Raw genomic sequence first — 27,737 nt, 5'->3', positions numbered from 1 at the left:
CTTGAGCAGTTTCAGTTTGACTCGGTGTCGCCCCCTGCATTGGACTGAGGTCGCTAACCTGACGTCTGTTGAGAGTCTCTAATGATCACAGTTCGATTCTCGTGCAGAGGAACCTGTTGGAAACGTGAATGAGTCTCCGGTTTCCCAGCTGACCGTGAAGGCAGCACGGGGCGTCCTGCTCGCTGATTGGCTGCGGTTGCCAAGGAGCGTTACTATGGTAATGCGTGTCTTGAGGATCAATCACAGTCTGAGACTCGAGCCGCCGCGATGCTAACAGCTAGCATGCTAACATGCTAACAGGCTAACAGGCTAACCGGGAGATTTATCGGTTAAAACGCGAAGAAGAAACAACGGAAACGGAAGAAAAAGTTCTTGAGTGAGTGAAGAGCAGCCGCACTGCCTGATGGGAAACAGAACAGACGTTTCTTCACTTCTCAAACAGTTCGGCTGCAGCTGCTAAATGTTAGCGGCTAACGTGTTAGCAGTGCGTAAAGTTTGAGGAAGTGAGACCTGTTCAGGATGAGTGAGGACCCCGAGCTGCAGGGGGCGGCAGAGTTCATCAGAGGTGAGACTCAAAGACTCAAAGACTCAGAGGTCCCTCAAACTATAGAAACAAGTGATCAGCTGATCAATGCTCTGATCAGCTGAGCAGAGAAGCTGAAGCTTTATTGATCCTTCGTAGAGGAAATTCTCAATATACATTCAAATAAGATTCAAGTATAAAACTCAACATGTCAGTGATCTGAACGTCACTCACGTGACTCTGGTTGTTGTGGTTTTGTTCCCTGATGCACTTGTTGTGAGTCACTTGGATGAGAGCTAAATGATGTGTTGTGTGTCTCTTTCAGAGCGTCTGTACTTCGCCACGTTACGCAGTAAACCCAAGAGCACGGCCAACACACACTACTTCTGCACCGACGAGGAGTTCGTCTACGAGAAGTGAGTGCGTGTGTGATGTATGAACACTGAGTGTGTGTCTGTGTGGACACTCTGACTCTGTGTGTGTCTTTGTGTGTCTCTCAGTTTCTATGCAGACTTCGGGCCTCTCAACTTGTCCATGTTGTTCAGATTCTGCTGCAAACTCAACAAGAAGCTGAAGGTGAGTTTCACCCCTCCCACTGCAGGAATGTCCAGAATGCAACAGGACACTTGTTACACAACATCACCTCCTGAGGGACATAGATGACTCCATTATTAAAGTTTCACCAGTAACGTGTTCACTCAAACGACCAATAAGACGACCACACCCGATCAGCTGACACAGCTCATTACTCATTCATGTGTTTCTCTAGTAGACCAGCCTATAAAGATCATGCATGTATTTTGTTTTGTGTGTATGTGTGTGTATCGACTTTGCAGCTTTTTCAGATTGTATGTTTTGTGTTGTCTTTTTGTTGCGATGGTAACAACATTCCTCTGGTTGACTGTTGTTGAGCGTCATGACAACAAGCAGACCGGACATATCAGGAAGTCGTACCTGAGCCCCCCCGACACCGCAGGGAACCGGAACATGTCCTGGTTCTGATCCAGAACTCGTTTAGGTCCAGATCCAATGAAACTTGTCTGCTCACAGTAAACTGGGTTCAGTCTGAAGATGGCGTGTGGTCATCACACAGTTTTCCCATTTTGCATTGTACTAATGAAACAGGAGCTGCAACGCAAACTATATATAACTAACAAAACAAATGTTTCTAACAATTTGAATTTGGTGACATCACTTCCTGTGAGTGTCAGGCGAATTTTCAGCGTGGGAGTTTATATACAGAGGTCGGAGGTCATGGGCTGTTCACCTGCAGCTCGTCATCGACTTGATTTCAGTCATGTGATCAATAACAGTCACTAATGAGGAGACAGGTGACGCTTCATACGCTGACCGTGTCACGTGACAGGTCATGTGACACGGAGACGTTTGGACAAACAGAAACCTGATGAAGCTGTGCTCCTCTTCCTCAGTCCTTCACTCTGACCAGGAAACGAATCGTTCACTACACCAGCTTCAACCAGAGGAAGAGATCGAACGCTGCTGTTCTGATTGGAGGATACGCTGTGAGTGCATCACTTCCTCTTCCTGTTGACTAAACATTAAACAAGCTGAGATAAAAAACTCTATTGATTTAGTCTCCTGGTCACATGATGTATCACATGACTGGTCTTCTTCGTGTCTCAGATGATTTACCTGAAGAAGACTCCAGAAGAAGCGTACCGAGCTCTGGTCTCGGGATCGAACGCCTCCTACCTGCCCTTCAGGTCAGTGTCCACTTCCTGTTCTACCTGTGACCTTTAACCCTGTCACTGAGTGGCCAGCAGGGGACGCTCAGGAACCTCCTGAAACTCAGTCCTCCTTCTGACATTGAATGTCCCACGTGTCTCATTAGTCATTCAGAGAGTGTGTGTGTGTCAGCAGCTTGTTATTGTGTAGTGATTAAATAGTGAACACATGGTCAGCTGATTGTCTGCTGGACGACGGGTCACTGATGAGGACTCTGTGACTTTGTGTCTCTGCAGAGATGCGTCCATTGGAAACTGCAGCTACAGTCTCACTCTACTCGACTGTCTTCAGGGCATCAGGAAGGTCAGTTCTTCACTCTGATTGGCTGAATCAGCCAATTGGCGACTGGACAAGCCCACAATGATGATGTGTAAAAACAAACACACACTTGTGGTTCTGGTTGTGTTTCAGGCTCTGCAGCACGGCTTCTTTGACTTCGAGACGTTCGATGTGGACGAGTATGAACATTACGAGGTGAGTCTCTCGACTCTTCTTCAGACAGAAGAAGAGGAAGTTGAAGGTCACTCATTCTCCAGACGCCAGTCACATGACACAGAAACACCACAAGGAAGATAACCATGAAGAAACGTGTGTGTCCTCGTCTTTCCTGGTCTGTAGCGGGTGGAGAACGGAGACCTGAACTGGATCGTCCCGGGGAAGTTTGTGGCGTTCAGCGGACCTCATCCGAAAACTAAAGTGGAGAACGGTAAGTTCCCAGGAAGTGACTTCAAGCTTTCAATCAATTCAATTTGATTTGTATTATATTCCCAGTTTGTCTCATAGACGTTAACAAGAAACAAATAGAAACTTAGTGATCAGTGAATAAAGCTCAGAGTCAACAGGATTCACTACATGAGAAGAACCAGTTTATACATCATGTCTGATGGAGATGAAGGAGCTGAGGAGCTCCTGATGGTAGAAGATGTGAGGAGACATGTTGTGTATCAAGAAGTCTGGTTGTGATCGTAGTCCTCGATCAGCTGACACCATCAGGATCCATGGTCCAGGATCAGTCTGTGATCCACCATCAGAGAAAGTTCTATTCAGACAATGAACACACACACACATATATTTATATGTAACGCATATAATTGTGTTATTATATATTATTGTTAATGCACATACAAACACAGGAGCAGGAAATGAGAATTAAAATCATTAACTATTAACCCCCCACTATAAAGGCCACAGTAACACTTGTGCTGGCTCCGCCCCCTGCAGGTTACCCTCTCCACGCCCCGGAGGCGTACTTCCCCTACTTCAGGAAACACAACGTCTCCACCATCGTGCGTCTCAACAAGAAGATCTACGACTCCAAACGTTTCAGCAACGCCGGGTTCGACCACCACGACCTCTTCTTCATGGACGGCAGCACGCCGAGCGACACCATCACACGCCGCTTCCTGCACATCTGTGAGGGCACAGACGGAGCCGTGGCCGTCCATTGCAAAGGTGAGGACGTCCTGTCTCCGGAAGTGACCCATGTTTCTGATGATGTCCGTCTCTCTCCTCTCGTCCGTCTCTCTCCACTCTCCCCTCGTCCGTCTCTCACCTCTCGTCTGTCTCTCTCCTCTCGTCCGTCTCTCTCCACTCTCCCCTCGTCCGTCTCTCACCTCTCGTCTGTGTTTCTCCCCTCGTCCGTCCCTCTCGTCCGTCTCTCTCCTCTCGACCGTCTCTCTCCTCTCGTCTGTGTTTCTCCTCTCCTCCGTCCCTCTCCTGTTGTCCGTCCCTCTCGTCCGTCCCTCTCGTCTGTGTCTCTCCCCTCGTCTGTCTCTCTCCTCTCGTCTGTCACTCTCATCCGTCCCTCTCGTCCATTCCTCTGGTCTGTCTCTCTCTACTCCCTGAATCAGAGAAACTAAAACAAAAGATGATGTGGACCAGACGTAATCAGATGATTGTCTCAGTCTGTTGACAATGTGCAGGTGAGTCTGACTGAACGTCCCTCTCTCTGTCAGCTGGTCTGGGCAGGACAGGCACTCTGATTGGCTGTTACCTGATGAAACATTATCGCTTCACGGCGGGCGAGGCCATAGCCTGGATCCGGATCTGCAGACCGGGCTCTGTGATTGGACCTCAGCAGAACTTCCTGGAAGAGTGAGTCACTGGATGTTGTTTGTAATTACTGATTGAAAGAACCAGAACCAGATCCAGAACCAACGTGTGTGTGTGTGTGTGTGTGTGTGTGTGTGTGTGTGTGTGTGTGTGTGTGTGTGTGTGTGTGTGTGTGTGTGTGTGTGTGTGTGTGTGTGTGTGTGTGTGTGTGTGTGTGTGTGTGTGTGTGTGTGTGTGTTCACAGCAAGCAGGCCGCGCTGTGGTTGCTCGGCGACAGTGAACGCGCCCAGAAGATCAAGCTGGAGGGGGGGGGGGGGGTCTCACCTCATCACCAGCATGGACGACCTCAACTTAAACTCCGCCCCAAACAGCAACACGAGCAGATCATCGACCTCTGACCTTCTACACAAGGTCACAGACACACACATGTAACCTGATTCTAACCTAAACCCTCTAACTCTGAAATAGAGTTCTTCATCACCTCTAGTAAAACCTGCTGAGTCACTTCTTCTGAAACATGAAGTTAAAACACTGAGAATATTACATTTTGCTTCCTTATTTTATTCTTGTCGGTAGCTGGCGTCAACTTTGATGTCAAACCATTTTTACTTCCTTACGTGATCGTGAATGAGGCCAATGATCGTGTTAACCACGCACACAAACACACACAAACACACACAAACACACACAAACACACACACACACACACACACTCATGGTGCATTTGTTTTATCCACCAGGGGGAGCTAACAGACGGTGGGCTCGCTCTGACTCAGGGAGACAAACTAAGAGCATTAAAGAGTCGACGCCCCCCCCGCCCCGCCACAACCGGACCTCTGAGGTAGGAGGGGTGGGGGGTTAGTTGGGGGTGGGGGGTTTGTTGACGTGGTCAGAACGCTGGTGGACGTGTGAGAGGACGTGTGAGTGGACGTGTGAGTGGACGTGTGAGTGGACGTGTGAGAGGACGTGTGAGAGGACGTGTGAGAGGACGTGTGAGAGGACGTGTGAGTGGACGTGTGAGAGGACGTGTGAGAGGACGTGTGAGAGGACGTGTGAGTGGACGTGTGAGTGGACGTGTGAGTGGACGTGTGAGAGGACGTGTGAGTGGACGTGTGAGTGGACGTGTGAGAGGACGTGTGAGAGGACGTGTGAGAGGACGTGTGAGAGGACGTGTGAGAGGACGTGTGAGAGGACGTGTGAGTGGACGTGTGAGAGGACGTGTGAGAGGACGTGTGAGAGGACGTGTGAGAGGACGTGTGAGAGGACGTGTGAGTGGACGTGTGAGAGGACGTGTGAGAGGACGTGTGAGAGGACGTGTGAGTGGACGTGTGAGTGGACGTGTGAGTGGACGTGTGAGAGGACGTGTGAGTGGACGTGTGAGTGGACGTGTGAGAGGACGTGTGAGAGGACGTGTGAGTGGACGTGTGAGTGGACGTGTGAGAGGACGTGTGAGTGGACGTGTGAGTGGACGTGTGAGAGGACGTGTGAGAGGACGTGTGAGAGGACGTGTGAGAGGACGTGTGAGAGGACGTGTGAGAGGACGTGTGAGTGGACGTGTGAGAGGACGTGTGAGAGGACGTGTGAGAGGACGTGTGAGAGGACGTGTGAGAGGACGTGTGAGAGGACGTGTGAGAGGACGTGTGAGAGGACGTGTGAGGACGTGTGAGAGGATGTGTGAGGACGTGTGAGAGGACGTGTGAGAGGACGTGTGAGAGGACGTGTGAGAGGACGTGTGAGAGGACGTGTGAGAGGACGTGTGAGAGGACGTGTGAGAGGACGTGTGAGAGGACGTGTGAGAGGACGTGTGAGAGGACGTGTGAGAGGACGTGTGAGAGGACGTGTGAGAGGACGTGTGAGAGGACGTGTGAGTGGACGTGTGAGAGGACGTGTGAGAGGACGTGTGAGAGGACGTGTGAGAGGACGTGTGAGAGGACGTGTGAGAGGACGTGTGAGAGGACGTGTGAGAGGACGTGTGAGGACGTGTGAGAGGATGTGTGAGGACGTGTGAGAGGATGTGAGAGGACGTGTGAGTGGACGTGTGAGAGGACGTGTGAGAGGACGTGTGAGAGGACGTGTGAGAGGACATGTGAGAGGACATGTGAGTGGACATGGTCACATGTTAACTCGTGTTTGTTTCAGGACGGACGACATGAAGATTCACAGCAGGTCAGCGTCTCCGCCGCTCAGGTACTGTCCACTTCCTGTTACGTCATGTGACCTCAGCAGTCCGTGACACGTCTGAACCAGTCCTTGACTCCTCCCACAACACATCAAACATGACTGTGTGTGTGTGTGTGTGTGTTCAGGTTATCGATGGGAGCCCCCCCCCCCTCCCCCCTAAAGTCCTTCAGGTTCCCATCATCCTCTTCTTCAGCTGCAGCCAAGAGGATCGGGAGGAGTCCGTCATCAACGGCCTCCAATATTAGGAGGTCAGTGCCTACGTCTCCTCCTCTTCATCACCTGTATGTCTTCCTCTTCATCACCTGTATGTCTTCCTCTTCATCACCTGTATGTCTTCCTCTTCATCACCTGTATGTCTTCCTCTTCATCACCTGTATGTCTTCCTCTTCATCACCTGTATGTCTTCCTCTTCATCACCTGTGTTTCCTCCTCTTCATCACCTGTGCCTCCTCCTCTTCCTCACCTGTGACTCTTTCTCTTCATCACCTGTCACTCCTCCTCTTCCTCACCTTTGACCCCTCCTCTTCATCACCTGTGTCTCCTCCTCTTCATCACCTGTGTCTCCTCCTCTTCATCACCTGGTCCTACTCCTCTTCATCACCTGTATGACCTCCTCTTCATCACCTGTTTGTCCTTCTCTTCATCACTTGTGTCTACTCCTCTTCATCACCTGTTTGTCCTTCTCTTCATCACCTGTCACTACTCATCATCACCTGTGCCCACTCCTCTTCATCACCGGTCACTACTGATCATCACCCGTGTCTCCTTCTCTTCATCACCTGTGACTCCTCATCATCACCTGTGACTCCTCATCATCATCTGTGTCTCCTCTTCTTCATCACCTGTCACTACTTATCATCACCTGTATCTCCTCCTCTTCATCACCTGTGTCTACTCCTCTTCATCACCTGTGTCTACTCCTCTTCATCACCTGTTTGTCCTTCTCTTCATCACTTGTGTCTACTCCTCTTCATCACCTGTTTGTCCTTCTCTTCATCACCTGTCACTACTCATCATCACCTGTGCCCACTCCTCTTCATCACCGGTCACTACTGAACATCACCCGTGTCTCCTTCTCTTCATCACCTATGACTCCTCATCATCACCTGTGACTCCTCTTCTTCATCACCTGTCACTACTTATCATCACCTGTATCTCCTCCTCTTCATCACCTGTGTCCTCCTCTTCATCACCACCTGTGTGTCCTTCTCTTCATCACCTGTGACTCCTCCTCTTCCTCAACTGTGACTCCTCCTCCTCCTCATCACATGTGACTCCTCCTCTTCATCACCGTCTGTGTGTCCTCGTCTTCATCACATGTGACTCCTCCTCTTCCTCAGCTGTGTCTCCTCCTCTTCATCACCTGTTTCTGTGACTCCTCCTCTGATTGTTTTGTTTATAACATGTTGATAATATGCTCCTCCCATCAGCTCAGCCCTTGGCTCTCGATTGGCCAGCTCTCTGACTGACCTTTATGTGGAGGAGGAAACAACAAATCATTATTCTTCACCTCCTCCCTCCTCCTCATCTTTGCCCCTAAGCCCCTCCTCCTCCTCCCTGGTCCCGTCTTCTCTTTGTCGCTATGGTAACGGCCCTCGCGGTTTCCAGCACGAAGTAAACAACAACAACAGCCGTTCGTTCAGCGGCACAGCGCCCCCTGCAGGGAAGAGCCTGGTCCGAGGCCCTGGGGCCTACAGTGCTATGAAGGGCCCCCCAGGACGCTACCTGAGCCGCTCCATACCTGTAAGTCCTCTGACACGGCAGCAGCTTAGCCCCGCCCCTCGCTCTTGGTTGGCTCTCACTCTTCTGCTGTCACAACACACCTGTAGTCTCACCTACTATCTCACCTGGTGTCTCACCTTGTGTCTCACCTGTGGTGTCACCTGTAGTCTCACCTGTAGTCTCACCTGGTGTCTCACCTGTTGTCTCACCTGGTGTCTCACCTTGTGTCTCACCTGTGGTTTCACCTGTAGTCACACCTGGTGTCTCACCTTGTGTCTCACCTGTAGTCTCACCTGGTGTCTCACCTGCTATCTCACCTGGTGTCTCACCTGGTGTCTCACCTTGTGTCTCACCTGGTGTCTCACCTGGTGTCTCACCATTTGTCTCACCTGGTGTCTCACTGTAGTCTCACCTTGTGTCTCACCTGGTGTCTCACCTGCTATCTCACCTGGTGTCTCACTGTAGTCTCACCTTGTGTCTCACCTTGTGTCTCACCTGGTGTCTCACCTGGTGTCTCACCATTTGTCTCACCTGGTGTCTCATTGTAGTCTCACCTTGTGTCTCACCTGGTGTCTCACCTGCTATCTCACCTGGTGTCTCACCTGTAGTCTCACCTGTGGTTTCACCTGTAGTCTCACCTGGTGTCTCACTGTAGTCTCACCTGGTGTCTCACCTGTAGTTTCACCTGGTGTCTCACCTGGTGTCTCACTGTAGTCTCACCTGTGGTTTCACCTGTAGTCTCACCTTGTGTCTCACCTTGTGTCTCACCTGGTGTCTCACCTGTAGTCTCACCTGTAGTCTCACCTGGTGTCTCACCTGAGGTCTCACCTGTAGTCTCACCTGGTGTCTCACCTGTAGTCTCACCTGTAGTCTCACCTGGTGTCTCACCTGTAGTCTCACCTGGTGTCTCACCTGTAGTCTCACCTGGTGTCTCACCTGTAGTCTCACCTGGTGTCTCACCTGAGGTCTCACCTGGTGTCTCAGTGTAGTCTCACCTGGTGTCTCACTGTAGTCTCACCTGGTGTCTCACCTGTAGTCTCACCTGGTGTCTCACCTGGTGTCTCACCTGTAGTTTCACCTGGTGTCTCACCTGAGGTCTCACCTGGTGTCTCACTGTAGTCTCACCTGGTGTCTCACCTGGTGTCTCACTGTAGTCTCACCTGGTGTCTCACCTGTAGTCTCACCTGGTGTCTCACCTGAGGTCTCACCTGGTGTCTCACTGTAGTTTCACCTGGTGTCTCACTGTAGTCTCACCTGGTGTCTCACCTGGTGTCTCACTGTAGTCTCACCTGGTGTCTCACCTGTAGTCTCACCTGGTGTCTCACCTGAGGTCACACCTGGTGTCTCACCTGTAGTCTCACCTGGTGTCTCACCTGTAGTTTCACCTGTAGTTTCACCTGGTGTCTCACCTGAGGTCTCACTGTAGTCTCACCTGGTGTCTCACCTGGTGTCTCACCTGTAGTCTCACTGTAGTTTCACCTGGTGTCTCACCTGTAGTTTCACCTGGTGTCTCACCTGAGGTCTCACTGCAGTCTCACCTGTTGTCTCACCTGTAGTTTCACCTGTTGTCTCACCTGTAGTCTCACTGTAGTTTCACCTGGTGTCTCACTGTAGTTTCACCTGGTGTCTCACCTGAGGTCTCACTGCAGTCTCACCTTTTGTCTCACCTGTAGTCTCACCTGGTGTCTCACCTGGTGTCTCACCTGTAGTCTCACTGTAGTTTCACCTGGTGTCTCACCTGTAGTTTCACCTGGTGTCTCACTGTAGTTTCACCTGGTGTCTCACCTGAGGTCTCACTGCAGTCTCACCTGTTGTCTCACCTGTAGTTTCACCTGTTGTCTCACCTGGTGTCTCACTGTAGTCTCACCTGTTGTCTCACCTGTTGTCTCACTGTAGTTTCACCTGTTGTCTCACCTGTTGTCTCACCTGTTGTCTCACCTGGTGTCTCACCTGGTGTCTCACCTGAGGTCTCACCTGAGGTCTCACCTGTAGTTTCACCTGGTGTCTCACCTGGTGTCTCACTGTAGTCTCACCTGTAGTCTCACCTGGTGTCTCACCTGTAGTCTCACCTGTAGTCTCACCTGGTGTCTCACCTGTAGTCTCACCTGGTGTCTCACCTGTAGTCTCACCTGGTGTCTCACCTGTAGTCTCACCTGGTGTCTCACCTGAGGTCTCACCTGGTGTCTCAGTGTAGTCTCACCTGGTGTCTCACTGTAGTCTCACCTGGTGTCTCACCTGTAGTCTCACCTGGTGTCTCACCTGGTGTCTCACCTGTAGTTTCACCTGGTGTCTCACCTGAGGTCTCACCTGGTGTCTCACTGTAGTCTCACCTGGTGTCTCACCTGGTGTCTCACTGTAGTCTCACCTGGTGTCTCACCTGTAGTCTCACCTGGTGTCTCACCTGAGGTCTCACCTGGTGTCTCACTGTAGTTTCACCTGGTGTCTCACTGTAGTCTCACCTGGTGTCTCACCTGGTGTCTCACTGTAGTCTCACCTGGTGTCTCACCTGTAGTCTCACCTGGTGTCTCACCTGAGGTCACACCTGGTGTCTCACCTGTAGTCTCACCTGGTGTCTCACCTGTAGTTTCACCTGTAGTTTCACCTGGTGTCTCACCTGAGGTCTCACTGTAGTCTCAACTGGTGTCTCACCTGGTGTCTCACCTGTAGTCTCACTGTAGTTTCACCTGGTGTCTCACCTGTAGTTTCACCTGGTGTCTCACCTGAGGTCTCACTGCAGTCTCACCTGTTGTCTCACCTGTAGTTTCACCTGTTGTCTCACCTGTAGTCTCACTGTAGTTTCACCTGGTGTCTCACTGTAGTTTCACCTGGTGTCTCACCTGAGGTCTCACTGCAGTCTCACCTTTTGTCTCACCTGTAGTCTCACCTGGTGTCTCACCTGGTGTCTCACCTGTAGTCTCACTGTAGTTTCACCTGGTGTCTCACCTGTAGTTTCACCTGGTGTCTCACTGTAGTTTCACCTGGTGTCTCACCTGAGGTCTCACTGCAGTCTCACCTGTTGTCTCACCTGTAGTTTCACCTGTTGTCTCACCTGGTGTCTCACTGTAGTCTCACCTGTTGTCTCACCTGTTGTCTCACTGTAGTTTCACCTGTTGTCTCACCTGTTGTCTCACCTGTTGTCTCACCTGGTGTCTCACCTGGTGTCTCACCTGAGGTCTCACCTGAGGTCTCACCTGTAGTTTCACCTGGTGTCTCACCTGGTGTCTCACTGTAGTTTCACCTGTTGTCTCACCTGTTGTCTCACCTGTTGTCTCACCTGTTGTCTCACCTGAGGTCTCACTGCAGTTTCACCTGTTGTCTCACCTGTTGTCTCACCTGTTGTCTCACCTGGTGTCTCACCTGGTGTCTCACCTGAGGTCTCACCTGTAGTTTCACCTGGTGTCTCACCTGGTGTCTCACCTGAGGTCTCACTGTAGTTTCACCTGGTGTCTCACTGTAGTTTCACCTGGTGTCTCACCTGTAGTCTCACCTGGTGTCTCACTGTAGTTTCACCTGTAGTCTCACTGTACTTTCACCTGGTGTCTCACCTGTAGTTTCACCTGTTGTCTCACTGTACTTTCACCTGGTGTCTCACTGTAGTTTCACCTGTAGTCTCACTGTACTTTCACCTGGTGTCTCACTGCAGTCTCACCTGTTGTCTCACCTGTTGTAGCACATAGTTCGATCCATAAGTTATTAGTTTTTCCAATGTGTTTCTGACCTGTAATTTTCTGCTCTTTGACTCTTTTGAATTAAACTCAATAACAGAGGTCACATGACCTGGTGGCCTCACAGGTTCTTCAGGTGAACCCAGGTCTGTCGGTGTTTCTCCTCTCACACTAACATGAAGCTGCTGCTGAGTTAAAGGAACCACATCATTTATTAATACAAGCTCCGCCCCCTCATTTATCTCAACCACACCGTGACGAATCAGAGCGTCTCATGAGGCGAAGGAAGAAAATCAGTTGGCGAGACTGTTGGCGAGCAAATATTAAGATGATCAGTGACTGTATATAAAGAGGATAGGTGACTGTATATAAAGAGGATCAGTGACTGTATATAAAGAGGATCAGTGACTGTATATAAAGAGGATAGGTGACTGTATATAAAGAGGATCAGTGACTGTATATAAAGAGGATCAGTGACTGTATATAAAGATGATCAGTGACTGTATATACAGATGATCAGTGACTGTATATAAAGGGGATCAGTGACTGTATATAAAGATGATCAGTGACTGAGCCCTCGACTGATCCTGAGTCGGTCTCGGTTGTCAATCATGACGTTTGTTTAGCAGGTCCTTAGCATGTAGTTATGCTGTTGTCACCCTCACTGACTGGGTTTCTTCTCTGTTACAGTCTCTTCAGTCTGACTTCATCCAGTACTAAAACTACAGATCTGAGGACACATGGGACACATTACCCACAATTCCCCCTGAAGACCCTGAGAAGGTAGCGACGGACGCAGCGACTGAAGACAACGAACAGCTGCTCTGTCTACACTGAATGTAAATGAGATGATGTCATCGACTCGTGTCGATACAGAGACAGATTTTATATAAATGTATTTTTATTTTAACAAAGAACGTTTAGAGTTTCGATCAGCTGACGCTCTGTCGTCATGGTTACAGTATTAACTTTGTGTGAAGGATCCGATCATTTTATTATCGACAGCAACAATAAAGAAGGAAGAAGAAGAAGAAAACAGAACATTAGCAACAAACTCAGGGCATTAATGTGTTTTTATAAACCAGCAATGATGTGTTCACTGACCAGTGGAACGTGTGTTAACACGGTGTGATGTCAACACGTGTGTTGAGCGTGTTGGTGTGTATGGTGACGTGCTCATTAGGGCCTCATGATACATCAAAAATGTATAGCAACGATATCGACATGCGATATACATAAAAGTATTCACGCTCTTCATGTGAATAAATTTGGCCAATTAGAGGAGCCCAGCTGCAATAGATAATAAATAGATTAAATTAATTAACGATAAATATTCAGATGTCGTTAACTTATTTACTCACTGTTTTGGGTCTTTAGCAGCGAAGCCAGAGCAGAAAGACATTTGTTTATTATCACAAGTCTTACAGTCATTCAGTATTCAACAACGTTATCGCATGTTCTCCTACTATTGTGCAGCCCTAGTGTGCAGTCTGCCTGTTTTTGTGTATGTTGACATGTCCGTGTTGACGTGTGTTGGTGTATTGTGTGTGTGTTTTGCATTGGGACACGTGTCCTCAGAGAATCCAACATGTTTATCAGACAGATGTTAGCTCAGGAAGAACTTCGTTTCTGGATAGACACTAAATACCTTTCAGCTGATTGGCTGTCTGGAGATCAGCTGTTCAATTGATCAGAGAATATTTCTAATGTCCAATACTCTACCTCTTACACTTTCATAATAAAAGCCCTAAGGAGTAAGTAAAACAGCAAAAAAACACAACGACGCTCAACCACTGGTTAATTCTCCCCAGTCACATGATAATGGTGATAATTATCACTATCATCATTAACAACAATAAATCTGAGAGAAGTGAACGATTCACTGCATAAAAAAACAAAGTGCCTTTATCTGTAGTTTGCAGAGGGCTTTTATTTTGAAGTGATTTTAATAATTGTTGCTTCAGTCTGATTCTTTAAAAAAAAAAAATGCAAACTTTATTTAAACATTGAAGGGATGAGTTACAAAATACATGTGTAGCCTTTTTTCTTAATTCACTTTATTTCTGAGAAGATTAATAAAATCTGTTTCTTCTGATTCTGTTTGCGTTTGTGTCGACTGTCCGAGCTCAGAACCACGCAGCAGGAGGAGGACCGGGTCATCAGGGTCACTGCAGGTTCAGTTCAGGAGCTTCAGTTCCATGAAGCTCGTTCACTAGTTGTCGTGGTAAATCAACATGGTAACTTAACCTGAGCAGCTGACCTGCTCCAGGTGAAGTTGGAGATAAGAGATCAAACAGACTGAAGCTCCGACAACTGACCAATCACCTCCTTTGAACCATGACATCATGTTCTAGAGGATCAGTGGAGCTGGCGTAGTTCGAGTCTCTGAGGAGGACCAGGGTCTTCAGAGACCCACAAGATCCTCTGAGCTCTGATGAGCTTCTGAAAGATCTAGATTCTCCTCAGAGGGAACACTTTCACCTGAAAGACTAAAACAGTCAGACACAATCAGAATACATGTAGATGACGTGAGATCATATTCAGATCTGCTCGTATAACAATAAAAACTATCTACCAGCTGTTCTTCCTGAATTTAGCAACTGGAACTGTTTCCTTTATTCTGGAGGTTTGTTCTCCTGATTTTTATTATTCAACAGTTTGATCCTCGGCTCTGCTGTCAGTCAAACTGTCCATGTCTGTGATTGGTCCTATGCAGTTGACCCCGCCCCTTTATGGGCAGACGCTCACATCTTGATGAGGAAACCCTGAGTTAACTTAATGAGTTTAAACCAGCGTCATGTGACCACTGAGGCCGACTGTCTGTGAGCTGAAGTTCAGCTGAAGGAACCCTGGACATGTTGGACGGCCCCTGTGGGTCTGGTCACATGACCTCAACGTGAGTCATCACACAGGGATCAATAAGCTCAGATCAACTGAAGGTAACAGAGTCACTGTTATCAGACGTCTGTCAATCAATCAGTCAGTATCAGACACTCACACAGGTCACAGGTAGAAACAGGACAGACGTATGTGAACACTACCAGTTGGAGACTGATGTTTCAATCAGTCGGATGACGTGTGCACGTTGACGTGTGCACGTTGACGTGTGTCGTCCTGAACCATCACATGTGTCATTTACAGATAGAGGAGCTCAGAGGATCTTGTGGGTCTCTGAAGACCCTGGTCCTCCTCAGAGACTCAATCCACACCAGCTCCACGGATCCTCTAAGAACATGATGTCATGGTTCAAAGGAGGTGATTGGTCAGTGGGCGGAGTTTAGACTGTTTGATCTCTTATCTCCGACTTCACCTGGAGCAGGTCAGCTGCTCAGCTATGTTGACCATGGTGAACAAGCAAGTTAACCTGATAACTAATCCTTCGTTCAGAGCTCTGGTGTGTGTGCGGTGTGTCCCTGTCTGTCCTGCAGAGGGCGCCGTGGCCCTTACAGTCAGCACAGACAGCACAGACAAAGAGAGAGAGAGTGAGCGAGGGGTGAGATTCAGGGGCTTATGTCTTTGATTCAGTCTCAGAACGAAAGGAAGGAAACACTGATCTGTCCTTCAGTCACTTCTCTGCTTCACGTCTGCATCATGTGTGTATCATGTGTGTGCAGCTTCTTTCACCTCCTCTCAGGTAAGAGGGATTTCATATTTATCTTCCTCGGTGGAAACATGAAGGTGTAATTCAATCTTCCTCTTCTGCTTAATATTAATAACATTAATTATCGAATGGATCAGTGATGTTTTTAACTCAGAGGATCTTTAGTCTCAGTGTTTCTGTTGCATCACAAACCCCTTCGTTTCTAATTCATTTTACACATAGAATCGTATTTAATATTACAATACAATAATATGTATAAGTTGACTTGCAAGCAAGTATGAGCGGCACCTCGCCTGGTGACAGTGGGGAAGTGACGGGACAGCGCTTAGGCCGCCACGGACCCACCAACCCCCCATGGTCCACGATGCTGGATCACAGACTGAGATCCTGATAGTGGATCATTGATCCTGATCAAGACTATGATCACAACCAGACTTCTGGATACACAACATGTCTCCTCACATCTTCTACCATCACTGAGAAGAGCTCCTCAGGTCATCTACTCCTTCCTCTCCATCAGACATGATGTAGAAACACTTTAAACATGAAGTTACAAACTGGTTCTTCTCATGTAGTGAATCCTGTTGTTGTGTTGTTGTGTTGATGTGTTCAGTTCCATCAGCATGTGTGTGTTCTGGGAGAGGATCCTCACATGGGACTGAGCTTCATCACTGATCACTAAGTTTCTGTTTGACTCGTGTTGAGTTAAGAACAGGAAGTTGATCCTTTTAACATCTGAGAGACAAATAACATGTTATTGATTTGATTTGATTTGATTGAAAAATAAAATATCTCTGGCACTTTCAGTTCTAGACATTGTTCACGCGCCAGCAGCGTAATAATAATCTGAGCAATTCAATTAGGCTCCTTGCACTGTTAGTGCTCGAGTCCTAAATATGATATAGTAATATGTACAAGATAAAATATATTTTGTTCATTGTTGCTTCAGCTATTGGCTCCTATTTTCCCAAGTACTTTCCAGTCACTACTGGTGTTCCCCAGGGTTCTGTCATGGGGCCCCTACTGTTTATCATCTATTTACTTCCTTTCGGCCAAATCTGTTAATTTAACATCAATTTCCATGTGGATGACACCCAGCTCCACCTTTCCACCAAACCTATAACTCCCACTGGCCTCGATGGCCCCTGAGGCCTCGATGGCCCCTGTGGCCTCGATGGCCCCTGAGGCCTCGATGGCCCCTGAGGCCTCGATGGCCCCCGAGGCCTCGATGGCCCCCGTGGCCTCGATGGCCCCCGAGGCCTCGGGCCTTGTCAGCTCTGCAAGTTCCTCCTACAAACCTTATTCTCTGCAGCCATTTTCTAAAGTTTGTTTATTTGTCTTTCAGCTGTTGTTGATGTTGTTGTTATTTGTCTAATCAGGTGCGTTGCTGATGTCATCGTGGTGCGTTCAGGGTCTGCGGGTCGATGTGTTTCCCAGACAACCTCTGTTCAGACTGGCGGAGCGTTGGCAGCTGGTTTGCTCCGTTCAGGATTGTCCAATCATGCCGAGCATCTCCTGGTCTCTGCCCGGGGATCGACCTCTGACCGCCTCGGTCACCACCAACATCAGCTGCTCTGTGTTGACCTTTGACCCTGTGATGATGGAGCATGAGGGTGCTCTGCTGTGCAAAGTCGACTGTGGAGGAGACAGGAAGCAGATCCTAACCAATGTGCACGTTTACTGTGAGTTCCTGCACACCCACACGCACACACTTTATATATCAACATACAAGGAACAGGTGTGTAAAGTGAAGTGTGTTTCTGTCTCTGTGTGGACTCCAGCCCTCCCATCAGCTCCTCGGATCCGAGGCCAGGACCACTTGAGACTGGGGGTGGAGTCCACCCTGACCTGTCAGGTGTCTGACCCTTACCCCTCAGAGCTGCTCAACCTCACCTGGTATAACGGGGACAGAGTTGTGCAGAGCGTGGTCGGAGAGCCCGGGTCCAGCTCGGTCTCGTCTGAGTACAGGTTCACGCCTCAGGACCAGGACTCAGGGGCCAACATCAGCTGCAGGGCCACGCTGAACCTTCTGAAGCTGCCACCTAAGATCCGGATCAGAGAGACCACGATCAGCCTCAACCTGCTCCGTGAGTCCTGTGTCTTGCTCAGACATAGATTTGGAACTGGTGTTCAGATCTCAGGGATATGGTTCAGATATTGAGAATCTGGATCAGACTAGATCCAGAAGTTCTGACCTCTGAATCCTCTGCAGATGCTCCTGTGGTGACGTCGATCTCGGACTCGTTGTTGGTCATGGTCAACTCTTCGCTCACTGTCAGTTGTTCAGCGGTGGGAAACCCCGAGCCGGAAATCACCTGGAGCTTCAGGACGACAGACGGTCGGTCCCTTTTGCGGGGGCGTGGCCATCAGCTGGTCGTTAAGGCGGTGAGTCTGTTCGACGCTGGACGCTACGAGTGTGACGCCCGAAACAGTGAGGGGAGCCAGAGCGCCGCGGTGGACGTCACGGTTCATGGTCAGAGTGCGCTCTTTTAATTATGGGGGTTTGTTGCCCCACCCCCACATGTCACCCACTTTAACACCTGTGTCCGCCCCCACAGCTCCACCCACCAACACCTCCATATCCGTGAGTCCCGGTCAGGACGTGGTGGAGGGTCAACAGGTCAACATTACCTGCCGATCGGATGGATCTCCGCCCACCACGCTGGTTCTGACGAGGAATCTGGCGGAGCTTCAGAGGACTGACCCCGCCTCATCTTCATCACTCTCCTTCAGCCTCTCTACAGCCTTAATGCGAGACTCCGCCCACTACAAGTGTGAAGCGTCCAATCAGTACGGAGCACAGCAGGTGTCCAGCTCCGTCAGGGTCAAAGGTCAGAGAAAGAAACAGGAAGTAGCAAAATAAAAGTCTCCCTCTTTTATTTAATGTCTGAACGTTTTAAAGGTGACGTTCTCTGGCTCTTCAGCTCACCCTCTGCAGGTGGAGGTGAGTCATCAGGTCTCGGCTGCAGAGCGAGGTTCAGATCTGCTCGTCACCTGCAGAGCGTCCGGGTGTCTCCACCCCCCAACCCTCACCTGGAAGAGGGCAGAGCAGGACCGTAGCGTCCTCCAGAGGACTCAGCAGCAGGACGGTCTGTCCCCGCTTCACCTGCGGGACCTTGACCTCCAGGATCAGGGAGGCTACAGCTGTGAGGCCGAGTGTGACACCGTCATCAGGACCAGAACCATCCAGGTCCACCTCTACTGTGAGTCTGACCCACCTGAGCCCAGGGGCTTGTGATTTGTTATTATATAGATGTATGTGTATACGTGTATGTTTGTGTGTGTTTGAATATAGACAATGTTGTATATTTGTGTCTTAACCATGAATTGTTGAGTTTATTCAGACGTGTGAGAAACGACATGAGATTTTATTTGACAGTCGTCAGAGGTCAAAGGTCAGAGTTTAGTTCTGTTTAGTTCTAAGTAGGACAGAATGTTTCCTCCCACACACACACACACTGAGCACTTTAAAACACTGGATCCTCCCACAGCTCAGAGACAGAAACAGAAGGAGTCAGTGTTGAATCATAAGTTCCTGACAGTAACACACAATCTTCTTTAGTCCATAAACTAATCTATACACTAACCCATGTAGTTATTATCGATCTGATCCATTATTAACCTGCTGATGTTCATCTGGTTACAGTTTAACCCCGGTCCTCCTGTAGGGTGTCTTCAGCAAACTTCATTCATTAACTTGTTATAAACAACTGCATACTCAGTGTCACTAACACTAACTCAGTGTAACTAACACTAACTCAGTGTCACTGACACTAACTCAGTGTAACTAACACTAACTCGGAGTCACTAACACTAACTCAGTGTCACTAACACTAACTCAGAGTCACTAACACTAACTCAGAGTCACTATCACTAACTCAGAGTCACTGACACTAACTCAGAGTCACTGACACTAACTCAGAGTCACTAGCACTAACTCAGTGTCACTAACACTAACTCAGTGTCACTGACACTAACTCAGTGTCATTAACACTAACTCAGAGTCACTATCACTAACTCAGAGTCACTATCACTAACTCAGTGTCACTGACACTAACTCAGAGTCACTGACACTAACTCAGTGTTATTAACACTAACTCAGTGTCACTAACACTAACTCAGTGTCACTAACACTAACTCAGTGTCACTAACACTAACTCAGTGTCATTAACACTAACTCAGTGTCACTAACACTAACTCAGTGTCATTAACACTAACTCAGAGTCACTATCACTAACTCAGTGTCACTGACACTAACTCAGAGTCACTGACACTAACTCAGAGTCACTGACACTAACTCAGTGTCACTAACACTAACTCAGTGTCACTAACACTAACTCAGTGTCATTAACACTAACTCAGTGTAACTATCACTAACTCAGTGTTATTAACACTAACTCAGTGTCACTAACACTAACTCAGTGTAACTATCACTAACTCAGTGTCACTAACACTAACTCAGTGTCACTAACACTAACTCAGAGTCACTGACACTAACTCAGTGTCACTAACACTAACTCAGTGTAACTATCACTAACTCAGAGTCACTAACACTAACTCAGTGTCACTAACACTAACTCAGAGTCACTAGCACTAACTCAGTGTCATTAACACTAACTCAGTGTCACTAACACTAACTCAGTGTCACTAACACTAACTCAGAGTCACTAGCACTAACTCAGTGTCATTAACACTAACTCAGTGTCACTAACACTAACTCAGTGTCATTAACACGAACTCAGTGTCACTAACACTAACTCAGTGTAACTATCACTAACTCAGTGTCACTGACACTAACTCAGAGTCACTGACACTAACTCGGAGTCACTGACACTAACTCAGTGTCACTGACACTAACTCAGAGTCACTAGCACTAACTCAGAGTCACTAACACTAACTCAGTGTCATTAACACTAACTCAGTGTCACTAACACTAACTCAGTGTCACTAACACTAACTCAGTGTCACTATCACTAACTCAGTGTCACTAACACTAACTCAGTGTCACTAACACTAACTCAGTGTCACTGACACTAACTCAGAGTCACTGACACTAACTCAGTGTCACTGACACTAACTCAGTGTCACTGACACTAACTCAGAGTCACTGACACTAACTCAGAGTCACTGACACTAACTCAGTGTCACTGACACTAACTCAGAGTCACTGACACTAACTCAGTGTCACTAGCACTAACTCAGAGTCACTAACACTAACTCAGTGTCATTGACACTAACTCAGTGTCACTGACACTAACTCAGTGTCATTAACACTAACTCAGAGTCACTGACACTAACTCAGAGTCACTGACACTAACTCAGTGTCACTGACACTAACTCAGAGTCACTGACACTAACTCAGTGTCACTGACACTAACTCAGAGTCACTAACACTAACTCAGTGTCATTAACACTAACTCAGTGTCACTATCACTAACTCAGTGTCACTGACACTAACTCAGTGTCATTAACACTAACTCAGAGTCACTGACACTAACTCAGAGTCACTGACACTAACTCAGTGTCACTGACACTAACTCAGAGTCACTGACACTAACTCAGTGTCACTGACACTAACTCAGAGTCACTAACACTAACTCAGTGTCATTAACACTAACTCAGTGTCACTATCACTAACTCAGAGTCACTGACACTAACTCAGTGTCACTGACACTAACTCAGAGTCACTAGCACTAACTCAGAGTCATTAACACTAACTCAGTGTCACTGACACTAACTCAGTGTCATTAACACTAACTCAGAGTCACTGACACTAACTCAGTGTCACTGACACTAACTCAGAGTCACTGACACTAACTCAGAGTCACTGACACTAACTCAGAGTCACTGACACTAACTCAGAGTCACTAACACTAACTCAGTGTCACTAACACTAACTCAGAGTCACTGACACTAACTCAGAGTCACTGACACTAACTCAGTGTCACTGACACTAACTCAGAGTCACTGACACTAACTCAGAGTCACTGACACTAACTCAGTGTCACTAACACTAACTCAGTGTCACTAACACTAACTCAGAGTCACTGACACTAACTCAGAGTCACTGACACTAACTCAGTGTCACTGACACTAACTCAGAGTCACTGACACTAACTCAGAGTCACTAACACTAACTCAGAGTCACTGACACTAACTCAGTGTCACTGACACTAACTCAGAGTCACTGACACTAACTCAGAGTCACTGACACTAACTCAGAGTCACTATCACTAACTCAGAGTCACTGACACTAACTCAGAGTCACTAACACTAACTCAGTGTAACTGACACTAACTCAGAGTCACTAACACTAACTCAGTGTAACTGACACTAACTCAGAGTCACTGACACTAACTCAGAGTCACTGACACTAACTCAGTGTCACTAACACTAACTCTAGTTACTAACTGAGTTAGATTTGTAGCTCTTGAACATCTGTTTCATCCTCTGCAGCGTTTCCATCTGATCCGGTTCTGATCAATCCTGGTCCCGTCCTGTTGGGTCAGCAGGTCGTCCTTGGCTGTGATGTCATTAATGTGTTTTCCACCAATCGGCTGAGGATCCACTGGCTGTTGGGGAAAACTACTGTGATGTCAGAGTTCTTTCGGTTCCACGGTTCTTTACAGAACGTCTCCTCTGTTCTTCATCACCTGGTGGAGGCGGAGCAGCAGGTGGTGACCTGCAGAGCGGAGCTGCTGACTGAAGACAGTGACCTGTGGCGGTCCAGGAGGTCGAGTGTCCGTCTGCAAGTCCACTGTGAGTCTGAGGAAACAAGACCTTTAAACCTGCAGGACCTGTAGAATCTATAGATCTCTAGAACCTGTAAGTCTGCAGAACTGGTCGACCAGTAGAACGGTAAAACATGTCGGACCTGCAGAGCTTGAAGAAAGGGTTGAAACTGAAGAACCTGTGAAAAGAACTTGGAGAACCTGTTGACCTGTACAACATTTAGGACCTGCCTGTGGAATATATAGAACAGGAGAATCTGTAGCCCTGCAGAACCTTCAGACCTGTCAAACATGTAGACTGGGGTCTCACACACCATGGAAATCTGTCTCCTCTTCAGTCGGTTAATACTGATCAGCTAACAGCCCTCATCTGCACTGATTACTCCCCTGGTCCAGCTGGAGGTGCCCTCTAGAACCTGTAGAACCTGTAGAGCCTGTAGGAGATTCTACCATATGGAACCTTTAACTCAACGTAGGAGGATCATTTAGTTTTATCTTGATGGTTCAAATGGATCAGATCCGGTTTTGTTAAACCCAGATTGAGGTTGAAGTTCTGTTAAGTTCTGGTCTGTTGGTGTTGCAGACGCTCCGAGGAGAACCTCCATCTCCGTGAGTCCCGGGGAGGACGTGGTGGAGGGTCAACAGGTCAACATCACCTGCAGCTCCGACGGAGCTCCGCCCAGCACGCTGGTGCTGAGGAGGGATGGGGCGGAGCTTCAGAGAATGGAGGCTGCCTCCTCATCCTCGCTCAGCCTGTCTTCTGCCTTGCTGGAAGACTCCGCCTACTACCAGTGTGAAGCGTCCAATCAGTACGGAGCACAGCTGGTGTCCAGCTCTGTCAGGGTCAAAGGTCAGTCTTCGCTCTGAGTTGTGTCTATCGATCTGAACCGTTTAAACGTCAAATATTAAGATTGTAAGGCGTTGATATGAAGGTCAAAGGTCAAACAGAAGGTCAACATGTTTATCTCAGCAGGCGTCACCAACACCTGGCACATTTATGACATCACGACTTGTCAGCAGCCAATAAGGGCTCAGTATGAAATATATGATACATACAGTGTCTAATCACATGACTTCCTCTGATCTCTGGTGATTCAGCTTCTCCCAGAAACACAACCGTCCTCGTCCTGCCGTCCACCGTCGTTCACGAGGGACAAAACGTCACTGTCTCCTGTCAAACTATCAGCTTCCCTCCATCGGGCATCACTCTGAGGAAACTGACCAATGGGATGGAGCTATTTTCCCTCAACGGCACCTTCCTATTGGTCAACGTCACGGCCAGAGACTCTGGATTGTACCAGGTCAACGTGACCAACGACCTCGGATACCAGGTCAAAGTTTTCAGCATCAGTGTCAGAGGTTAGTACGGACGGGATCAGACCAGTACAGACACAATAGACCAGTTTAGACCAGTTCAGACTGATCTGTGCTGGTTCAGACCAATTCAGACCAGTTCAAACCAGTACAGACCAGGGGTCTCATTTATAAGGTGGTGGTGAACTCTAACCCGACAAAACTGTTCCACACGAACCTTCAAGTGAAGCTGCTTGAAGCTGCGTGAAGCTGCTTGAAGCTGCTTGAAGCTGCTTGAAGCTGCGTGAAGCTGCGTGAAGCTGCTTGAAGCTGCTTGAAGCTGCTTGAAGCTGCTTGAAGCTGCTTGAAGCTGCTTGAAGCTGCTTGAAGCTGCGTGAAGCTGCTTGAAGCTGCTTGAAGCTGCTTGAAGCTGCTTGAAGATGCGTGAAGCTGCTTGAAGATGCGTGAAGCTGCTTGAAGCTGCGTGAAGCTGCTTGAAGCTGCTTGAAGCTGCTTGAAGATGCTTGAAGCTGCGTGAAGCTGCTTGAAGCTGCTTGAAGCTGCTTGAAGATGCGTGAAGCTGCTTGAAGATGCGTGAAGCTGCTTGAAGCTGCGTGAAGCTGCTTGAAGCTGCTTGAAGCTGCGTGAAGCTGCTTGAAGATGCGTGAAGCTGCTTGAAGATGCGTGAAGCTGCTTGAAGCTGCGTGAAGCTGCGTGAAGCAGCTTGAAGCTGCGTGAAGCTGCTTGAAGCTGCTTGAAGCTGCGTGAAGCTGCTTGAAGCTGCTTGAAGCTGCTTGAAGCTGCGTGAAGCTGCTTGAAGCTGCTTGAAGCTGCGTGAAGCTGCTTGAAGCTGCTTGAAGCTGCGTGAAGCTGCTTGAAGCTGCGTGAAGCTGCGTGAAGCTGCGTGAAGCTGCTTGAAGCTGCGTGAAGCTGCTTGAAGCTGCTTGAAGCTGCTTGAAGCTGCGTGAAGCTGCTTGAAGCTGCTTGAAGCTGCGTGAAGCTGCTTGAAGCTGCTTGAAGCTGCTTGAAGATGCGTGAAGCTGCGTGAAGATGCGTGAAGCTGCTTGAAGCTGCGTGAAGCTGCTTGAAGCTGCTTGAAGCTGCTTGAAGATGCGTGAAGCTGCTTGAAGATGCGTGAAGCTGCTTGAAGCTGCGTGAAGCTGTGTGAAGCTGCTTGAAGCTGCGTGAAGCTGCTTGAAGCTGCTTGAAGCTGCGTGAAGCTGCTTGAAGATGCGTGAAGCTGCTTGAAGATGCGTGAAGCTGCTTGAAGCTGCGTGAAGCTGCGTGAAGCAGCTTGAAGCTGCGTGAAGCTGCTTGAAGCTGCTTGAAGCTGCGTGAAGCTGCTTGAAGCTGCTTGAAGATGCGTGAAGCTGCTTGAAGCTGCGTGAAGCTGCGTGAAGCTGCGTGAAGCTGCTTGAAGCTGCGTGAAGCTGCTTGAAGCTGCGTGAAGCTGCTTGAAGCTGCTTGAAGCTGCGTGAAGCTGCGTGAAGCTGCGTGAAGCTGCGTGAAGCTGCTTGAAGATGCGTGAAGCTGCTTGAAGCTGCGTGAAGCTGCGTGAAGCTGCGTGAAGCTGCGTGAAGCTGCTTGAAGATGCGTGATGCTGCGTGAAGCTGCTTGAAGCTGCGTGAAGCTGCTTGAAGCTGCGTGAAGCTGCGTGAAGTTGCGTGAAGCTGCTTGAAGCTGCGTGAAGTTGCGTGAAGCTGCTTGAAGTTGCGTGAAGCTGCTTGAAGCTGCGTGAAGCTGCTTGAAGCTGCGTGAAGCTGCTTGAAGCTGCGTGAAGCTGCGTGAAGCTGCTTGAAGCTGCTTGAAGCTGCGTGAAGCTGCTTGAAGCTGCTTGAAGCTGCTTGAAGCTGCTTGAAGCTGCGTGAAGCTGCTTGAAGCTGCTTGAAGCTGCTTGAAGCTGCGTGAAGCTGCTTGAAGCTGCTTGAAGCTGCTTGAAGCTGCTTGAAGCTGCGTGAAGCTGCTTGAAGCTGCTTGAAGCTGCTTGAAGCTGCTTGAAGCTGCTTGAAGCTGCGTGAAGCTGCGTGAAGCTGCTTGAAGCTGCTTGAAGTTGCGTGAAGCTGCTTGAAGCTGCTTGAAGCTGCGTGAAGCTGCGTGAAGCTGCGTGAAGCTGGGTGAAGCTGCGTGAAGCTGCGTGAAGCTGCTTGAAGCTGCTTGAAGCTGCGTGAAGCTGCTTGAAGCTGCTTGAAGCTGCTTGAAGCTGCGTGAAGCTGCTTGAAGCTGGGTGAAGCTGCGTGAAGCTGCATGAAGCTGCTTGAAGCTGCGTGAAGCTGCTTGAAGCTGCTTGAAGCTGCGTGAAGCTGCGTGAAGCTGCTTGAAGCTGCTTGAAGCTGCTTGAAGCTGCATGAAGCTGCTTGAAGCTGCTTGAAGCTGCTTGAAGTTGCGTGAAGTTGCGTGAAGCTGCTTGAAGCTGCTTGAAGCTGCGTGAAGTTGCGTGAAGCTGTTCAGTCGTGTTTTAACTTGTTTTCTCGTCAGCAGAGAGAAGCCGTGATCTTCATCCTCGTCTCAGTGTCGTCATCGTCACGGTCGTGATATTCGCCGCAGCAGCTATTTCTCTGCTGCTCGACTTCCTGAGGAGATCCAGGAACAGAGGTTTCTATTCGCTGAGCCACTCGGCTCCGCCCTCGGCCTGAGGCTGCAGGCCCCCTGCTGGCTTCCACGTGTCTCTGTAGCACGAAACCTCTGATACGTCAAACTGTCTCCTGACGTTATCACATGTTCAAATGTTCCAGTCCGACTCATGTGGCCGTCATTTCCCAGCATGCTCAGCAGCTGACACTCTTTTTTACAATCTATGAACTTACTCACAGATACTTTACTTTGTCAACAGTCTGTCTACAGCATGTGTTCAGTGTTCACATGTTGAGGTGTTGACGTGTTGAGGTGTTCACATGTTCAGTGTTCACATGTTGAGGTGTTGACCTGTACAGTGTTCAGGTGTTGACGTGTTCAGTGTTCATGTGGTGAGGTGTTGAGGTGTTCACATGTTCATGTGTTCAGTGTTCACGTGTTCATGTGTTCACTTGTGTTTCAAGTGTGTTCATTTTTGTATATTAACACACTAAACAGTCACCCTGAAATAAAAACGTTTTTATGAAGTGAAATGATATAAAAAATAGATATATTTTGAAGAGGTAGTTAACAACTCACATGTTAATATGAACATATAACATGAATTTTACACGTGTGTTATATATACCAAACTGTGAGAGTCTGATCCTCTTCATTTCCATGACAATGGACTGAAGAGCCAATGAGCCTTTTGTTAGAGAGGACCCACCCACTCACACACACACACACACACCCACACACACACACACACACTGAATTAATTTGTTCAGCTTGTTTAACTACTGACACAGTGCCAGGAAATAGACTGATCCCGTTGCTCCAGTTTCACATCAACCTGCTGCAAAATGTTTCTGTTCAGTTGTGTCGGTTTTTGTTGTACTGCTTGTTTTGTGTTGTGATTTGTTATTGTCACAACAGGTCGACACACAATTGAATAAAAGTTTATTTGTTTTGCATTGAATGACAACAAACGTTATCTCAAGGCTCTTTCGATGGTGTTACAGAGAAACACAACAGACACATTACAGAAACAACAGACACACAATGAGTCAACACTTGGTGACCCCCCCCCCAAACTCTTCAGCCCACTCTGAGCTGCCGAGCCTGTGTGACCTCTGACCTCTGTTGTGTAAAAGCAGTGGAACTGTTCTGCTGCGTCTTGTCGTTTTAATCTGAAGGCATTTCCTGTCGTCAGCAGCAGCAGCTACACAACCACATGACCCACGACAACGAGCTGCGTGGAACTGAGACTCTGAGTCAAACCTGCAGTTACCTGAAGAACACAAACCCTGCGTCATGGGACAGACCTCAAACCTCAGGGCGACACAAACAAATAAACTGTTTTTTGATTTTCACTGAATGACAACAGACTTTATCTCAGGGCTCTATACAGAATGTGGTTATAGAGAAACACAACAGACAAACAGAAACAACTGACACACAACAGAAACACATTAAAAACAACAGACACAAAACAGACAATGAACCAACACTTTGTAACCCCCCCCCCCCGGCCTGGGAGACTGAAACTACGTCCACGTGTTGCTAACGTGCTGATAACGTGTTGTGTGTTTTCGTGGGTCCGTCTGGTGTTTTTCAGCTGTCGCTGAGATGCTGAGCCTGTGTGACCTCTGACCTCTGTTGTGTAATAG

At 48.4% G+C, this 27,737-nt stretch overlaps 2 protein-coding genes across 4 annotated transcripts; both read left to right on the top strand.

Moving 5' to 3' along the window:
* Window positions 1-57: 57 nt before the first annotated feature.
* Window positions 58-13,984, top strand: cdc14ab (cell division cycle 14Ab). The gene is given in 17 exon segments (XM_053431227.1): window positions 58-565; window positions 849-939; window positions 1,024-1,099; window positions 1,954-2,046; window positions 2,168-2,247; window positions 2,506-2,572; window positions 2,681-2,743; window positions 2,888-2,975; window positions 3,491-3,721; window positions 4,225-4,363; window positions 4,566-4,632; window positions 4,634-4,732; window positions 5,062-5,162; window positions 6,461-6,508; window positions 6,628-6,750; window positions 7,933-8,245; window positions 12,580-13,984. Coding segments are annotated over 17 exon segments (1,755 nt in total). The 5' UTR covers window positions 58-519; the 3' UTR covers window positions 12,610-13,984.
* A 1,387-nt stretch (window positions 13,985-15,371) lies between these two features.
* vcam1b (vascular cell adhesion molecule 1b) lies at window positions 15,372-27,046 on the top strand. 3 transcript variants are annotated; one of them, XR_008339686.1, is made up of 11 exons: window positions 15,372-15,523; window positions 16,870-17,172; window positions 17,272-17,577; window positions 17,703-17,963; window positions 18,049-18,321; window positions 18,415-18,693; window positions 21,947-22,249; window positions 22,805-23,071; window positions 23,320-23,580; window positions 25,990-26,397; window positions 26,429-27,046. XR_008339686.1 is itself a non-coding variant. In XM_053430436.1 (10 exons), the coding sequence occupies exons 1-10, from the start codon at window positions 15,400-15,402 to the stop codon at window positions 26,145-26,147; spliced, it is 2,532 nt and encodes an 843-aa protein (XP_053286411.1). In that variant the 5' UTR covers window positions 15,372-15,399; the 3' UTR covers window positions 26,148-27,046. The 3 variants fall into 3 exon arrangements, 2 of the variants coding, with proteins under 2 accessions (XP_053286411.1, XP_053286410.1); XM_053430436.1 differs by having other exon boundaries at window positions 25,993-27,046; XM_053430435.1 differs by having other exon boundaries at window positions 25,990-27,046.
* Window positions 27,047-27,737: the final 691 nt, after the last annotated feature.

Source organism: Pleuronectes platessa, chromosome 9, assembly GCF_947347685.1.
Source record: "Pleuronectes platessa chromosome 9, fPlePla1.1, whole genome shotgun sequence".
Taxonomy (NCBI): domain Eukaryota; kingdom Metazoa; phylum Chordata; class Actinopteri; order Pleuronectiformes; family Pleuronectidae; genus Pleuronectes; species Pleuronectes platessa.
Note: the sequence above shows the minus strand (reverse complement) of the source record. Positions and strands in the feature narration are given on the sequence as shown.

Coding starts and splice junctions, on each gene's coding strand:
- vcam1b (XM_053430435.1), top strand. CDS start 15,400: ATGTCTTTGATTCAGTCTCAGAACGAAAGGAAGGAAACACTGATCTGT. Junction 18,322..18,414: donor CAGCTCCGTCAGGGTCAAAG/GTCAGAGAAAGA, acceptor CTGGCTCTTCAG/CTCACCCTCTGCAGGTGGAG. Junction 22,250..22,804: donor TGTCCGTCTGCAAGTCCACT/GTGAGTCTGAGG, acceptor TTGGTGTTGCAG/ACGCTCCGAGGAGAACCTCC.